Source organism: Protopterus annectens, chromosome 3.part0 (genome assembly GCF_019279795.1).
Source record: "Protopterus annectens isolate FY-2018-M chromosome 3.part0, PAN1.0, whole genome shotgun sequence".
NCBI lineage: Eukaryota > Metazoa > Chordata > Ceratodontiformes > Protopteridae > Protopterus > Protopterus annectens.
In genome coordinates this window covers 1,346,772,440-1,346,791,584 of record NC_056731.1, presented here as the reverse complement: position 1 = coordinate 1,346,791,584, position 19,145 = coordinate 1,346,772,440, and the positions used below count along the sequence as shown (strand labels likewise).

The 19,145-nt window shown below is 41.0% G+C and overlaps 1 protein-coding gene across 1 annotated transcript in view; it reads right to left on the bottom strand.

The window, feature by feature from the left end:
• LOC122797070 (E3 ubiquitin-protein ligase RNF166-like) overlaps positions 1-19,145 on the bottom strand; it is a 308,293-nt gene that overhangs the window by 117,920 nt on the left and 171,228 nt on the right. The window contains exon 3 of the mRNA XM_044065845.1: positions 2,246-2,337. Coding sequence (XP_043921780.1) covers positions 2,246-2,337 — 92 coding nt within the window. The remainder of the gene's footprint in view (positions 1-2,245; positions 2,338-19,145) is intronic.

Here is a 19,145-nt window from a genome sequence, read left to right as displayed (position 1 = left end):
CCATAAACAAGCTCTACAACAAAAGGAGGAAGCTACTACAAGATAGAGCAAAATCCTTGAAAGGTAAGACACCTTTGATCATTATAAGTAAAAAACTAAGAGCTCTCATAAAATCATCCAAGGCAAATTTTGAGAGAAAAATCGCCAAGGACTCAAAAGACAATCATAAGGCCTTCTTTAGCTATGTTAGAAACCTAGGAGGAAACTCCCAGATATGCTCAGAATTAGTTCAAAATGATGTGAAGATTACTGAACCTACACACATTGCCAACATACTGGCTGACAGGTTCAGTGCAAACTTGAGATATCTATACCAGAGGATTGTAGCCCCCAAACATCTCCACCAGGTGAGAACAAAGCAAAAACACAGCATCCATGGGACCGGATGGTGTCCCCGGCTGTGTGCTCCACAAACTCAATGAGGAATTAAACCCGCAGTTAGGACAGCTGTTTAATCTTAGCCTCACCTCAGGATACTGTGGTCCCACCATTAGCTTGACAAGCCTTATCTGCAAAGCCATGGAGAGGATCATAATGGAACTCATAAATAAAGACATAGGGAACTTGCAGACTTTGGATCCAACCCAGTTTGGCTTTGTCAAAGGCAGATCATGCCTTTTAAACTTGGTTGACTTTTTCGAGACAGTCACCAAGGCCATTGATGAAAGGCAGTTCATACAGCCTACCTTGACCTGGCAAAGGCCTTCAACACAATACCCCACTCAGGTATCATCGAAAAACTCATCAGCTTGAATGTAAACCCATACATCACAAGATGGGTTGCAAACTGGCTAAGTGACAGAACCCACAGGGTCAGAGGTGCTGGAGCCATGTCAGACTCAAAGCCTGTCACAAGTGGTGTCTCACAGGGCTCAGTCCTGGGTCCACTCTTGTTCGGCATCTACTTTTCTGAAGTACAAGCAAACACAGGAGGGTTATGGCTGACAAAGTTTGCAGATGACTGCAAACTGAAAACACATCTGACACAGATATCCTTCAGAAGGGCCTCACAGAAATGGATAACTGGTGCCAGAGCCATGGCCTAAAGTTAAATGCCAAGAAATGCATAGTCATAAAAACAAGGTTACCCCTAGCTACCATATAGGTGGCAATCCACTGAGCACAGAAGACGTCATCAGGGATCTGGGGACCCAGGTTGACAGTTTGACACTCATGTTGCTAAAGTAGTTAGGAAAACCTTCTACATTGCCCACCTGATCATGAAGGGATTCACATCTAGATCAAGGGAGGTCATCGTCTCCCTGTACTCATCACTCATTAGACCTATGATTGAGTACAGTGCCCCATTCGGAATGTATCTGACCCGACACCTGCAGCAGCTGGAAAGGCCCCAAAAGTTCCTCACCAAAAGGATAAAGGGTCTCAAAATGTCTTATGCTGCCCGACTAAAGAACTCCAGCTCTATTCAGTCTCATACCGCTTGCTCAGAGGTGACCTGTGCCTGACATATAAGGCCATGTCAAACCCTGATTTGATGAATATGCTTCACCTCAAAAATCTAGATCCCTCAGAACCACAAGGCGGGAGACTTAAACCTTGACACGGTTATTAATAGAACGTGCTGGAGGACAGATTCATCACCCAGAGACTCCCTATGCTGTGGAACAAAATACATGTGAGGCAGAGCACCTCGCTGGCCTTCTTCAAGAGGAATCTTGACCAATGGATGGGGGATCGCAGATATACCCCAGGGATTACTTCAGTGTCACTGCTTGACAGAGGCACAGCAAAATAATAGGCATAGTTTTATTCAAACTAAAGGGGTGGCGAAAGCCAAATAACTATGGGCTAGGCTTATAAATGCCCTTGGGCAGATAGCCTAGTATGAACCTATGAACCTATGAACCTATGAGTTTAAGGTCAACAGCGATATAACACATGCAGCCATTGTGTTTGTAAGAAATACATTGGGAAAGGCGTAAATGCCTTGTTAACAAAAATTTTTAACATACTCATATTGCCTTTGGTCCGTACCCCAAATAAGAAAATGTATGTGATTCCTTCTTATGTGCATTCCATTTTATCTTGGGAGCATACCACAGCATCATAGCTAAAAATGTAACCACCCTGCAATGAATTGATCTGTCAATGAAGAACTATTAGGCAGTAGTATCTGTGTACATAACACCTGACTATCCCCAAGATAGTTTGTTTATATAAACACAGTGTACTCTCACAGAACATATAAAAATAATATTTGATGTTTTAAGCAAAAATAACTTACCCAGGTCCTGGCAGGAAATCATGCCCAGGGAGCTCAGGAAAAGGCCTTCCGTTGTGTAGAACAAGATGTTTCCTTAAACTAGACAGACAAACCTAAAAATACAATTATGCTGGTAGTGATGTCCATCATAAAATAATTGTGGATAAAACACTGTATACAGTTAAGCTTCCTTATGTCTAGTATTAGCAAATCATTTATTTTTGCACTCTTATATGATGTGTTGCACTTATTTTCATGATGAGGAATAGCAGTTTCAAAGCTGCTAATTAAAAATCATTTCTAAAATAGTGACCTTACATTCATTGAACATTTATAACTTCTTCCCTTTAAATTATTTTGAGAAAGAACAAGGCACTGGTGATTTCCACACACATTTTAGCAACATTTCTCTATAATTAAGATGTGATGTAAACAGTTTCTGTGAACAGAAATGGATGATGATTTGATGTTATAACCATCTAATTGCATGGATTTGCTTCTCATTCTGTAAACAAGACATCATTACCTGAACTACATACCAAAGCTCCAAAAATCTTAAAAAAATGTCCCCTTCCCATCCAGGCTGAAAGAAGTGGCACACTTGCCTCCTGTGCACAGTGTGAAAAGTGTAAAAGGGATGTGATACAACTGTAGCAGCTATAACATGTCACTGTACTTTCACAGTATAATACGACTGCTTTTTTATCATCCTGTTATAAAAATGCTCCGTGTAGATCAGTCAGGAGCACTTAAAAGACTGCAGGCCAAGCAGGCAAACTGCAAATAAAGCAAAAAGTGACATAGGCAGTGGTTGCAACACATTAACTGACTTCAACTCAGAAAAAAAATGTGTATTCCAGTTTAGCACTGATTTTGATCTGGCTGTATGAATCTGTCTGTCATATTTGCTACATATTTCATTGTTTTTCAGAATGACCCACATTACAACTGATATTGTTAAAGAACACAAAAAATAAAGTAAAATTAAGACTTACAAGAATCATAGATAAAAATGATGTGGTTGGCATGTGAGGTCAGCCTATCAAATAAGGGTGTTTCATTACTTAAATGTATTTATAGCTAGACCTCTGTGATCGACTGCCTATAGTTCCTGTGTTCATCATTTTATGTGACATCTACTACCTAAGATCACACGCTAAATAATTTTACCTGTTCTGTGTCTTCTTGAAACAGTAGAAGCAAATCTGATATGGAGAGTTATATTTATTTGTAAGGTATATTTTCACAAAATAAAGTGAAATTTGGAAAACATGATAAAGTCACCATTACTGTTACATTTGATGTGACTTAGTACTCAGTGTAAGGTCTCAGCTGCTCATAGATAAATGAAGTAATCTTTGTTATAAATGTTGAGCTCTTAGAGCTGTGAAATGAGGTCATGTCACTCTATTATGATAGTGACTGTTTGGTATGCCTATTCCTGTGAATAAAAAGGTATGTGTAGCCTTAGCTATCTTAGCTACAGGGACCTTTCAGCAACCAATAGTTCTCCAGGACTGCAAAGGAGATAACCAGGATCACGCAGGCCTTTTATGACACTGTTCATTTTCCTGAGGGCCTGGGAACCACAGAATACATATATGCTGTTAGTAAGGTCCCACTTGATCCAGAGAACTTGCAATGCCTCAATAAGAAGACCCTACTCTCTCTGAACTGTCAAGTGGATGGAAATGCCTGGGGCATTGTATATATAATGTGTTTGTGTGCCATCCATACCTCTCAAATCTGGACAAAGCCTGACATAATGAGAGGACAAAGGTCCAGAAACAGGGACATATTTTAAATATTGATCTAATAAACTTAAAAAGTCAATAGAAGAATAAGAGGATGTGTATTGGCATGCATTTTCTGATAGATAGTCTGAAACTCAAGTGTATACCATTATTTAGTGACTTCAGTCCTCAGATCATCTCAGTGATTTGCCAGAAAACCATACATTTTATGAGAAAAGGGTCAAAAACATGAGGCAAAAAAACTGGACATTCTGCAAAAATCTGGACAGTTAAGGGCTATGGTGTCACCTGGTCAGTTCATATGATTCATACATTTTGCACACACCAGACCTCTACCAATGGCTCCTTTGGGGGAACTTACAACATGGTCATTTGGCTGGTAGTTGGATACGCATGCCAGACAAGCAGGTAATTAGACATGTTGATATGCACAAATACCATACAAGCAGGTGACATGCCACATATAAAATGTTATATGTTGTGATTTGCAGGCAATGCCAGCTATTCCCTAGAGCACTGGTTGATGATCCCCCATAACATGCCTATACCCAGCCCATGCAGAAATATGAAAGTGGAACATCTATGTAGACTACTGAAGGGATACTTCTAATGTTTAAACACCTCAACAGGGGCACTGCTATACAATCCAGACATATGCAACAAAAACCTTGCTGTGTATGTCATGTTCCACATCATTTATTTATTTATTTATTTACATATGTTGAGTCCATTTTCAGCGGAGTTCCGGGAAGAAAAGCTCCAAAGTTAAAATAAACAGACAGTAGTTACATTGGATTACATAGCGATTAACAATTTAACATAGCAATTACTTACAACATATTTACAGATGAAGAACATAGTACATCAGTAGACAACTAGAATCTTTATCTGTGAAGTACATAACAGACATTAACAAATGTTACAATAAGAAGTTCCTGCTGTATAATAAGTACTAGGCTTATGAGCATCTGAGCGTGCTATAGCATTGCACATCAAATGAAGCAATAGATGATTATCATAGCAGAGCCTTCTAGCAGTCTTAGCAGCAGAGAAGGGCAGGGTAGAAAGTCATGAGTGGAATATGTAACAGCAATATCACAGCTGAGTCACAGACAGGTGCAATACATTGCAACACTTGCAAAGAAGCGGCATCTGGTCTACTGCTGTGGGCCCTAACACAAACATCACATAATGAAAATGGTGCAATTGGTATCACACATACATGCTATGAATATCAGTGGATGAACTGGCCATTTGGTGCATCAGATATCACCATCCCCACACTGGTTAGGGGACAGGTTGGGCACATTCACATCACTTTCACAGTTGTTGGGGGACACAGTGACAGATGATTTCAACCCTGTGCATGGTTGGGCCATGGATGGTGAACATAACAGTCACATGCTTTGTAAAGTTGTTGGAAGTCAGGGATCACATCCTCCAGTGGGTTGGGGTCAAATTACCTTGACAAGCCTAGTGGCAATGGCCAAAATGTTGGCTTGTTTTGCCAGGACATGATGCTTTCAACAGGACTATTCACATGATTCCTGATGGGGCATCCCATGTGCTGAGTCTATTAAATGTTGCTGCCCATGAACTAGACAATGCCATAAACTGAGATGTTAGCTATGTGTCCACAAGTTATTCCCCATTTTTACATACTATAGCCAGTCTCAACATAGAATCCTAGAACCTTATGCCCCTTACAGCATGTCCATCCAATGGTTTCTATGTTTATGTTTTGAATCACCCCCAGCCCCAGGAAGACAGTGCTGTGCCATGCATTCTGTTACACATTCACCACTACACCTGCCTCACTGGCATTCATCACAGGGTTTGCTGTTGTTTTGGTTGAGATACTTTTCAGACAGGATATGGAAGAGTCACTGGTGCCCTCTAAGTCTGCTTCATGGGGGAAGGCTCCTTTCCAGAAGATGGATAGGGGTACTCCCAGCATGAATTGTAGAGGCTGGTTACTGTTGCATAGACTCAGTAGCTGGTGGCCACAAAAGAAAAACATCTAGCACCTTCTGGTGCAACTAGGTTGAGTCATGTGAAGAGGAGGCCACACCAATCAGGCCCCTAGAGGAGTAACCAGCCCATACCATCATTCACCTAGGTCAATGACTTCCAGATCTATTGCCCTCTGGGTCAGCCTGCCAGTCAGTCATGTCAGGAACCCACCTTCCATCCAGGTGTCCTCACCTTCTTTATGTATCATTTCCCAGTACTTGTTTATTGTCAACCCTTACTCATCACCATTTGTCCACCCTCTGTATGTTTGTATCCACCCAATGTCCTCTCCTCATTTTGTGTACACCCTACCCATTACTGTCTGTGTTCTATGTTTGTCTGCCTGTCTGTCCCTGCCACCTGCCCTTCTCCCTCTATCCTATCCTCCTGCACTATTGTTTTTAAATGCACAAAACATTTTTCCCCTCAAAAATTACCCTTTCTTCCTCCCCACCACTTATACCCTATGGTTGCCATACTGTGATTACATCTGCTTTATGTTCTTCCCTTTCCTACTTCCCTGTCAAGCTCATAGCAAAATTCCAAGTCCCCAAACCCTGAAAATAGAGCTGCCTATATGGAATTGTTCACAAAAAATTATAAAATTATGTAAATAGCTGCATAGAGACAGCTCTACATAACTGAAAAAAAAACATAAGACAACCTCTAAAAACATGCCATCCTGATGGAATCCCAGTATAAATAGTTTGTATAACAAAAGAAATAAAATCATGTCCAAAAATAGAAAGGGTGTTGCCCAGCAAGGTAAAAACTCCCTCATCAATTTGAACAAGCAACTCAGGGGACTATTTAAGTCCACCAAAGCCAAATTTGAGATAAAAATAGCCTCCCAAGCTAAAGATAGCCATTAGTCTTGATTCAGTTATGTCTGTAACCTTAAAGGCAACACCCAATGATGTGCTGAACTAACGGTGAATGGAACCACCTAAATGAAACCAGAGGATATTCCAATCTGCTGGCTGATAAATTTAGCTCCAATTTTACCCCACACCACCTCCAGTCACCCCCCAGGAAATACTACCCACCATTTCTCCACCAAGAAATACTAGGGATCAGGTCCTCATTGACTCTCTAAGGTAAAGAACGCTGCTTCAGTGGGCCCTGATAATATCCCAGCATGCCTCCTGAATAACATGAAACATGACCAGTCAGGCCTGCTAAAATCTCTATTTAACCATAACTTCCAGGCATGCTTTGTGCCAAACAGAGGACTGCAACGGTTATCCCTCTGTGGGGGGCAGGTAAATGGGCCTTCCATGGACCCAGGGAACTACAGACCCATAAGTCTGACTAGTCTCACATGTAAGCCATGGAAAAATTATCATGGATTAGATAACAATGACATAGGAAACCTATAGACACTAGACCCATCCCAGTTCTGGTATGAAAAAAAAACAAAGGTGCAGATCATGCCTCCTCAACCTGGTGAACTTCTTCAAGAAAGACAATAAAGCTATGGACAATGGCAAAACAGTTCACACAACATACCTTGACTTGGCCAAAGCATTCAAAACAATGCCTCATTCAGACATTGTAGATAAACTTACAAAATTAGGCATAAACTCATATGTCACCTGATGGATAGCCAGTTGGCTCACTGATAGGATGCAATAAGTTAGGGTAGGCAACTCCATCTCCACAAAGAGGCCAGTCATTAGTAGAGTCTCACAAGGATCAGTGCTGGGGCCCCTCCTTTTTCTAATCTACTTCTCTGACGTCAAAGCAAATGTCAAAGGCATCTGACTGACCAAGTATGCAGATGACTGCAAACTTGTTATGGTCTTTGAATCTCATATAGACACAGATACCCTCCAAAAAGGCCTGGCACAGACAAACAGCTAGTGGACTAAAACTCAATGTTAAACAATGCATAGCAGCACTCTTTAGAAACATTAAAATTAAATACGACAGTCCAGTCCACTCCAAAAGAATAGATTTATTACGTTCTAGCGCCTCGGCATTCACTGCCTTCAGTGGAATAAATTATCATACTAAATTCACCCTATATATACAATTAAATACATCAATTAACCAATTAATTACAACATCAATTATTAAATAAGCACTTTTCAATTACAATAGGCATTCAAGCCATCTGGATTTAAAGTTACAAATTTTTAAATAAATAGGGCTTCTTTATATAGAAGCTTCTCTTTAACATCCAAATAATCACTTTTATCAATTTCCTCTAAAATAGTGCCCTGCAAACCACTCGGGTCACCCTTATGACATTTTAAAAACTGCTGAGCTGCTGGGCATTCAAGCTTGCATTTCTTTATATCTATAATCTATTATTTATTATCTATAATAATATATAATGTAATATTTAGGTGGAACACAGCCACAACCAACAGTGTACACCACCCCGCAAGATTGACAATGGGGTAAAATATTATGCCACTAACAAATTTGATTGTAAATCTTGCGGGGTGGTGTACACTGTTGGTTGTGGCTGTGTTCCACCTAAATATTACATTGGCCAAACCAAACGTCAACTTAAGATACACATTTTGGAACACATGGGGGACGTTCAAAATTGTAGGATGGACAGTCCGATATCTGAGCATTTCAATACAGTCCATAATGGTATGATGGATTCTCTATTTTTTTGTGCTTTAGCCCAACCTAAATTTTATAATGCTGGCAATTTTTTGCAAAATTTATTAAATCTGGAGAGCAGATTTATTTTGAAATTTGGCACTTTAAAACCCAGGGGCTTAAATTTAGAAATGAATCTCACTATTTAATATAGTGAGATATTATGTATTAATAATGGTTATTCATTCATATTTATTCTGTGGCTGTTTTTGATGTTACTTATGTGATTTTCTTGTATGGTATTTATTTTTGTATGGTCTCTTTAAATCTTGGATCATTTAAAATTGAAAAATTGATTAATTGATTGATTAATTTATTTGTTTGATGCACATACTATATTAGATGCAGCAACTGTTTCTGTGGTTATTCCTTTGAAGGCATTTAGCCGAGGTACCGGAAGAATAAATTGTTGCAGCATCCCAGATCCTGTGGTTGGTTCATTATTCGTTGTTTGATGGTTTTCTTAGTATTGTATTTAATTTATTTATTTGTGTTTTTCACTGAATATTAACTCAGCTGAAGTTGTGGCTGTCTCTCTACAGAGTACTTTTTGAATTTCTGTGTAGCCATTGATAGCAGTGGGGGTAGTTTCAGCTCATCACTAACATTCTGTCTTGCCTTATATAAGTGGTACATTTTGAGTTATCTCTGCTTAATATCAGAGCTTTGGCCGGCTAACATCTACCTGAAATCAGCTGTATGTATAAGTGAATTTAAGTACACTTTTATCTGCTCTTTTGCATATAGTATTGTATTTAATTTATTTATTTGTGTTTTTTACTGAATATTAACTCAACTGAAGTTGTGGCTGCCTCTCTCTACAGTGCACTTTTTAGAATTTCTGTGTAGCCACTGATAGCTTATCACTAACATCCTGTCTTGCCATATATAAGTGGTACATTTGAGTTATCTCTGCTTAATATCAGAGCTTTGACCGGCTAACATCTACCTGAAATCAGCTGGATGTATAAGTGAATTTAAGTACACTTTTATCTGCTCTTTTGCATATAGTATTGTATTTAATTTATTTATTTGTGTTTTTCACTGAATATTAACTCAGCTGAAGTTGTGGCTGTCTCTCTACAGAGTACTTTTTGAATGTCTGTGTAGCCATTGATAGCAGTGGGGGAGGGTAGTTTCAGCTCATCACTAACATTCTGTCTTGCCTTATATAAGTGGTACATTTTGAGTTATCTCTGCTTAATATCAGAGCTTTGACCGGCTAACATCTACCTGAAATCAGCTGTATGTATAAGTGAATTTAAGTACACTTTTATCTTCTCTTTTGCAAATAATATTGTATTTAATTTATTTATTTGTGTTTTTTCTGAATATTAACTCAAATGAAGTTGTGGCTGTCTCTCTACAGAGCACTTTTTAGAATTTCTGTGTAGCCATTGATAGCAGTGCGGGGTAGTTTCAGCTCATCACTAACATTCTGTCTTGCCTTATATAAGTGGTACATTTTGAGTTATCTCTGCTTAATATCAGAGCTTTGGTCTGCTAACATCTACCTGAAATCAGCTGGACATATAACTGAATTTAAGTACACTTTTATCTGCCCTTTTGCATATAGTATTGTATTTAATTTATTTGTGTTTTTCACTGAATATTAACGCAATTGAGGTTGTGGCTGTCTCTCTACAGAGTACTTTTTAGAATTTCTGTGTAGCCATTGATAGCAGTGGGGGGTAGTTTCAGCTCATCACTAACGTTCTGTCTTGCCTTATATAAGTGGTACATTTTGAGTTATCTCTGCTTAATATCAGAGCTTTGGCCTGCTAACATCTACCTGAAATCAGTTGGACATATAAGTGAATTTAAGTACACTTTTATCATCACCTTTTCATATAGTATTGTATTTAATTTATTTATTTGCATTTTACACTGAATATTAACTCAACTGAAGTTGTGGCTGTCTCTCTGCAGTTAATTCCCCACCCACACTTCCTGTTTTTGTTTTGGTATTAATGTTGGTGACTTTGAGAAGTCCTAATGCCTACCAGTGGGACTGGTGAGCATTGTACTGCCTATCTAACACTAGAGGAGTGGTTTCCAGCTCTGAAATTGTAATTTTATTAGCCTTTTTGGGCTGATTTCTATCCCTTTCAACTTTCTGGCTTAAAAACTCGTGTGTTTGCACATTTTTCACATTGTGCAGCACTAAGAGGCTACAGTAAACTATTCCAGGTGCCAGAAAGTCTGCTCTTAAAATTTCCCTTAAAACTAGCTGGTTTCTCAGTAGTAGCACTAAAATCTGAACCCATGTGACTAGCACTTGCTCTAGATCCTGCTGGAAAGCACTAGGAAGCCTGAAACTGATGCAAGCACTCAGCTCTCCTTGTCAATAAGGAGAAATTAATCATAGGCACTAAACAGCCTATAATTGCAAAGTACCTTGCAAAGGTAAGGGAAAACAGCTCTTAAACTTTACAAAAAAGCACCTAAAGAGGCATGTCCAAGGGTCAGTTTCCGGTGATTTCTCCTGTCCACCTGGTGAATCTGGGCATACTGGGGCAATGCGGCAACTGTCTCATGTACACAGACAATCCTCTCCTCCTACCACCCAACACTACAACCTGCGAGAGATGCACCTACAAATAGGAAACAAAGCTTTCTCCAGTCAAGATTGTGCTAGACAGTCAAGAGGAGGAGGCTAACACCTGCATTACACCTCTAGCAACTCATAGCCCTTCAAAACCCACACCATCAATACCCACACATAGCAACACTAAACCCACATATGCAGAGGCCCTTAACATTAACCTGCCCAAGCAACAAGGACCTCCAAGCGAACGCAAACAAACACCAGTCACAACCAAAGTGACACATAGCTCACAACAGCAGTGTGCCACCCAACAACAGCCCCTAAGGCAAGACAATGTACCCAACACTTTAGTCATAGGTGACTCTATAGTCAGGCACACTGATGTCCCACTCACCAGGCTGAACAAGGAGAAAATTACAGTCAGCTGCCTGTCGGGTGCCAGGATCCACCACATAACCCATGCACTCAAGTCACTCCACAACAAGTACAAATACAACTCTGTCATTGTCCATGCTGGAGTGAATGACCTGAGATGTACCTCCCTGGACTACATGAAAAGAGAGATGGAAGAGCTCTCTGATCATGTAGCCCAGGCTGGTATGACCCTGACCCTGAGTAGCATCCTGCCCTCACCAAGAATGATACCTCAGTATAAAGAAAAAATGATCAATTTCAACAATTGGCTAAGCTTCTGGTTGGTATCATTCAAAGGGGATCCAGTGTCTGTCAGCCTGGGACAACATGCTTGACAAGCCACGTTGCTTTGCAAGAGATGGCTTGCACCTATCACCCCTAAGCTTTTGAATACAGGCCAAGGCTCTTGCTGCCCCTATAGTGCCTGGAGAACGTTGACATCTGTGCAGTAACTGAAACCTGGTTCAAGGCTCCAGAGAGCACCCCAGCACTACCGGGCTACAACTCATACCACACGTGTTGGCCACAGAACACAGACCGAAACACAAAAGGAGGGGGTGTATCCATATTCATCAACAATATAAACACCTCCATGTTAGTGACACAGCATGATACCTCTGAGATCATCCATGTGCAGCTAACATCAGGCAAATCTGCAATGCAAATTGTGGCCTGCTACAGATCACCCACCATGACCCAGGACCACCACTCCACCTTTCTGGATACACTGGAAAACATGAAGGGCCTACCAAACACCCTGATATTGGACAATTTCAATTACCCTACCATTCACTGGGAAAACTACTCAAGTACAAATTCCCAGGCCCAGAGCTTCCTGGAATTCATCAACTCAAGCGCCCTGGATCAGCTGGTAAACTCTTCTACCAGAGGTGAAAACATATTGGACCTGGTCATCACCAACATGGGTGACAGATGTTCCACACGGAGGTCAATCCATCACTGGTTAGATCAGACCATAAACTAATCACTCTGGATGTACACACCCCACCACCACCCCCTACTAAGGCAACCACAGTAAAAAACTTTTCTAAAGCAAACTTCACCCTACTTAAGACAGAGGTGGTAAGTTTCACAGCCCCCACGCTAAAGGATAATGCTGCCCAAGATGCAGAAACCTTTACAAATGTGCTCTATGAGCACCTACAAGGATGCATGGATCATGCCAACCTTGCAAAACCAAGATTCACTCCTCTAAGAGAAGGAAACCAGTTTGGTGGACCTCTGCAATAAACAGGCTATACAATAGAAGGAGGAAACTAGTTCAGAAAAAAAGCAAATCCCAAGAAAGAAAGACATCCCTGATCAGTATCAGTAAGAAACTGAGGTCCCTCATGAAATCATCCAAGGCTAAATTCAAAAGAAAAATAGCCAAGGATTCAAAAGATAACCACAAAGCCTTCTTTAGCTTTGTTAAGAATCTAAGTGGCAACTCACAGATATGCACTGAACTAGTGCAAAATAGCACAAAATAAACTGAACCTACTGATATTGCCAACATCCTGGCAGATAGATTCAATGCAAACTTCACCCCCCTCTCACCTCCAAAAGGGCCCACAACAATACTGGAAAAGTGTAGTGTCCCAAAATTCACAGACGCAGAGGTGAAAACAGCCCTTTCAAAAGCCAAAAACACAGCGTCAATGGGACCAGATGGTGTCCCAGGCTGCATCTTGTACGAACTACAGAACTAACTAACCCCCACCTAAACACATTGTTCAACCTCAGCCTCTCCACAGGCTACGTGCCCACAGAATGGCGCTCAGCAATGGTTATTCCTCTCCACAAAGGAGGGGCCGCAACTGACCCTGGTAACTATTGCCCCATAAGCCTGACTAGACTGGTCTGCAAGGCTATGGAGTGCATCATCATGGAACTCATTAACAAAGACATTGGGAACCTCCAAACACTTGACCCGACAGAGTTCGGCTTTGTTAAGGGCAGATCATGCCTACTAAACCTGGTTGACTTCTTCAAGACAGTCACCAAGGTCATAGATGAGGGAAAAATGGTTCACACAGCCTACCTTGATCTTGCCAAGGCTTTCAACACCATTCCCCACTGGGGTATTACAGAAAAACTCACCAGCCTGAACATAAACCCCTACATCATAAGATGGGTTGCCAACTGGCTTACAGACAGAACTCACACGGTAAGAATAGCGGTCTCCAGGTCCGACTCTAAACCACCCACAAGTGGTGTCCCACAAGGCTCAGTCCTGGGACCCCTACTGTTCGGCATATACTTCTCAGAAGTACAGGCAAGCACAGAAGGACTATGGCTAACCAAGTTTGCCAATGACTGTAAACTGGGAGCCATAATTGACTCTCCGGCTGACACGGACATCCTCCAAAAGGGCCTTACTGAGACGGACACCTGGTGTTAAAGTCATGGCCTCAAGCTAAATGCCAAAAAATGCATAGTCGTCCCGTTTGGAAAAAACAAAACACCCACGAATTACCACATAGGTGGCAGCCTCCTTAATACAGAAGAGGTAATAAGAGATCTGGGACCCAGGTAGATAGTAATCTCTCCTTTGACAATCATATTGCCAAAGTAGTTAGGAAATCCTTCAATGTGGCCCATCTAATTACTAAAGGGTTCGCATCTAGAAATAAAGAGGTTATAGTGCCCCTCTACTCATCACTCATTAGACCCATCATAGAGCACAATGCCCCATTTGGGATGTACCTCACAAGACACTTCCAACAGCTTGAAAGACCACAAAAGTACCTCACCAAGAGGATTACTGGTCTCAAACATATGTCCTATGCAGCCCAACTGAAAAAACTCTGGCTGTACTCAGTGGCATATCGCTTACTCAGAGGTGATCTCTGCCTAACTTACAAAGCCATGACCAACTCAGAATTGATGGACATGCTCCACCTATAGAAATCCAAGTCACTGTGAGCCACGCGCTCTAGTGAGCTAAACCTCGCCGCAACAATAAATAGAACATGCTGGAGGGATAGTTTCCTATTACAGAGACTCCCCATGCTTTGGAACAAAATTCCAAATTACATCAGGCAGAGCCCCTCACTAACATTTTTCAAGAGAAACCTTGACGAGTGGATGGGTAACAGAAAATACACCCCTGGGATCACTTCATTGCCTCTGCTTGACAGAGGATCAGTTAATTAATCAATGGGGCGGTGAAAGATGACATACTCTGGCTAGTCTTATAAATGCCCTCGGGCAGATAGCCTAGTACCTACCTATGACCCTATGAACCTATGAAGTCACTAAATAATGACAGACATTGAGGTTCAGACATCATAACCTTCAGAAAAATCCATGCTAAAGCAAGACCTGTTATTCTATCAACTGTCTTAAATTTATACAAGAGCAATTGTTAGTACTGTTTGTATGTTCCACCAATATATTTGGCCTTGCCCAAATTTCCTGCATTAAGATGTTGAGAGGTATGTGCAAATAAATTGCTTTATAGAATTAGGAATATCCAAACCTCAACCATCCCCAATTTTGGCTCAAAATGTTGCTCTCCCCCTAATAATCCCTCCACAAAATGGCAATTTTGGAAGAAAACGTGGAGGGTTTACAGTTATAAATAACTATAATGATCAGAGTTATAGTTTGCTTTTATTTCAGAAATGCATGTAGATCCTCTTATTTTGTCAGCTGCTCAAGTTAACAGTACTAATATTAAAAAGGTGTCCCTTCTTTGACAGGACCCCAGCTGTATTGCGTGGCAATTTTATATTTTTGCATCACATTTTTGGTCTGTTTTTCATAAAATTGTGGTTTTCTGGCAAATTAGTGGCAAATCATTAAAGATTGAAGTTAGAAAATAATGGCAGACATTTGAGTTTCAGATTTCATACCCTTCAGAAAATTCATACTAATGCAAGACCTACTATTATTCTATTTAGCTTTCTAAGTTTAAACATTCATAGGTTCATAGGTAGGTACTAGGCTATCGGCCCAAGGGCCTACTTAAGCCTAGCCAACAAGGTTCCCTGGCTTACGCCACCGAAGAAAGTTATTTTCCTGTGCCACTGTCGAGCAGAGACACAGAAGTAATCCCCGGGGTGTATTTCCTATTTCCCATCCACTCATCAAGATTTTTCTTGAAGAGTGCTAATGAAGAACTTTGCTTGACATAGATGGGTAGCCTGTTCCAGAGTATGGGAAGTCTCTGGGACATGAATCTATCCCACCAGCATGTCCTGTTTATTGTGGTGGCAAGGATTAGGTCCCTAGAGCATGTAGCTTGGAGGGATTGAAATTTCTTTAGGTGAAGCATGTCCAACAGCTCTGGGTTTGACATAGCTTTATATGTTAGGCAGAGATCACCTCGGAGTAGGCGATATGCTATGAAGTAAAGCTGGAGTTTTTTGAGGTGGTCAGTGTAGGGCATATGTTTGAGGCCAGTAATCCTCTTTGTGAGATACTTCTGTGGCCTTTCCAGCTGCTGCAGATGTCTTGTGAGGTACATTACAAAATTGGCATTGTACTCTATAATGGGTCTAATGAGTGTCGAGTAGAGGGGAACAATGACCTCTTTTTTTCTGGATGAGAACCCTTTTATGATGAGGTGTGCCACGTAGAAGGACTTCCTGACTACTATGGCGATGTGACTATCAAAGGAGAGACTACTGTCCACCTGGGTCCCAAGGTCTCTTATCACGCATTTGGTGTTAAGTAGATTGCTGCCTATGTGGTAGTTCATGGGTACAGAGTTTTTACCAGAGGGGATGACACTACACTTTTTGGCATTGAGCTTGAGGCCATGGCTCTAACACCAGGCACCTGTCTCAGCGAGACTCTTCTTTAGGATGTCCACATCATTTGGGGACTTGACTATGGCTCCTAGTTTGCAGTCATCTGCGAACTTCATTAGCCAGAGGCCTTCTGTGTTAGCCTGTACTTCAGAGAAGTAGATACCAAACAGGAGAGGTCCCAGGACGGAACCCTGTGGTACTCCACTTGTCACTGCTTTGAGGTCAGATTTGAAGTCTGCAACTTTTACAGTGTGGGTTCTGTCAGTGAGCCAGTTGGCAACCCATCTTGTGATGTATGGATTTATACCTAGTTTAGTGAGTTTAGCTATCATTCCAGAATGGGGGATGGTGTTGAAAGCCTTGGCGAGGTCAAGATAGGCTGTGTGAACCACCTTACCCTCATCTACGGCTTTGGTGACTACCTCAAAGAAGTTGATCAGGTTCAGAAGGCATGATCTGCCTTTCATAAACCCGAACTGGGTGGGATCCAGAGTATGGAGGTTGCCAATGTCTTTGTTTATGAGTTCCATAATGATATGTTCCATGACCTTGCAGACCAGGCTCGTCAGGCTAATATGTCGATAGTTCCTGGGATCAGTGGTGGCTCTCCCTTTGTGGAGTAGGATAACTGTTGCTGTGCACCATTCAGTGGGAACAAAGCCTGATGCGAGGCTATTATTGAACATGGTGCTTAAGTGGGGAGCCAGTTCGTTCTGAAGTTCTTGTAAAATGCAGCCTGGGATGTTGTTCGGTCCAATGGATGCTGTGTTTTTGGCTTTAGAAAGTGCAGCTTTTACCTGCGTAGTTGTGATTACAGGGACTCTGCATTCTTCCTGTATAGATATGGGCCCTTTAGGGGGTGAGAGGGGGGCGGTAAAGTTAGCACTGAACCTATCTGCCAGGATGTTGGCAATATCATTTGGTTCTGTAATTTTCTTGCCTTTGTGCTGTAACTCAGAGCAGATCAGGGTGTTGCCATGGAGATTCTTGACATAGCTATAGAATGCTTTGTGGTTGTCCTTGGAATTAGTGGCGATTTTGTTTTCGTAGCTAGCTTTGGAGGATCTTTGGAGGACCTACTACTCACTAAATTTTCAAAGCTAAACCTATCACCTTCAACTCTCAACTGGTTCACCAGCTATCTCTCAAACAGGCAACAAGCTGTCAAATGGAAAAAAGCCATCTCCTCTTTCCTAAACACCCCCACAGGTGTCCCACAAGGCTCCATATTAGGCCCCCTCCTCTTCAACATCTTCGTAAATGACTACTATCACTCTATCCCCCATGCTAGCATCATCCAATAAGCAGATTATTCTACAATCATCTGTGCAGCCTCTTTCATTCCAACCCCTCTAAATCTCACCCAAGAAGCATTCTCCACCACAGAACAGTGGATGAAAAATAACCATCTTGCACTTAATGCAGCTAAATCAAAATTAATGATATTTACCCCCTCTAAAACAAACACATTTGATAGACAACTATTCTCCATCACCAGTCAAAATAACACTCCACTTGAACTGGTATCTGAAACCAAACTACTAGGAGTTCAAATTGATGATAAACTTAAATTTGAGTCCCATCTACTAATAAACATTAAAAAAAACCACCAAAAACTCGGCCTGCTCTATCGACAAAAGCGATTCCTCTCATCAACAACCAAACTCACTCTCTCTACTACATTTCTCTTACCCTCTCTCCTTTATGGTGCCTCCCTTTTAACTAATCTACAATCATCTATTAAAACTAAACTAGCTACCTGTTACAACAAAATAGCCAAATTTGCCACTAGTAACAAAGCTTCAACTCATCACTACGCACCACTCCATAAACTAAATTGGCTTGAACTTCCCAACTACCTCTCCTACACTCAGCTCACATATGCACATAAACTCATTTTTCAACCATCCCTCTGTCCCGCCCTTTCTTCTACCTTTAAAATTCACCAGACTCAAAGACTTCTCAGATCCACTAATCAAAACCTAATAGAAGTCTACAGACCCCTTCGTCCCCCTGGACATAACCTCCTCTCTTTTACCCTAGCTTGACTATGGAACTCCCTCCCTCCCTCCATTCGCACCATCACTAGCCTTCCAACCTTTAAAAAATCACTTCACTCCTACCTAACATCCATATGGGAATGCTCCTGCTCCCTCCCCACATAAGCATTCTCCGCTTCCTGTATCCTCATTACCTTCACCACCTATATTTTGCCCGAAATCTAATTCTTAATATAATCTATCATCCTAAATTCTTTTGTATCAAAAAAAAAAAAGGTATAACTTCACTCTGTTATTATTTTTGTTGATAATTTTACTGATTGTAAACTACACCTTGCTATGTCTTGTATGTTATGTAATGTAAATCTCTGTAACAAGTATTCTTGTTGGAGCTTTTCTCCCCAGGACTCCATTGAAAATGGGTTCACTTGGCCCAATGGACCATCCTGGTTAACCAACAGCAAATAAATAAATAAATACATCTTATAAGGGATCTCAGCTTCTTACTAAGGCTGACCAGGGAGCTCCTCCACTCATGGGATTTTACTGTCTTTTGCAACAGTTTCTTCCTTCTGTTGTACAGTTTGTTTATGGCAGGGGACCACCAGATTGGCTTCCTTTCTTTGGAGGATAGCGTCTTGGTTCTGTTTGAGATAACACGATACATGCACTCGTGTTTATCTTGAGCTTCTGAAAATACTGTAATCCTGTCCTTCTGTCCTTTATTACAAATACTGTCATATGCATTTCAATACCTAAAGCTTATACGTTATCTAGTTATGCAAGTTATGTAAAGAGCAATATTTAAAAATT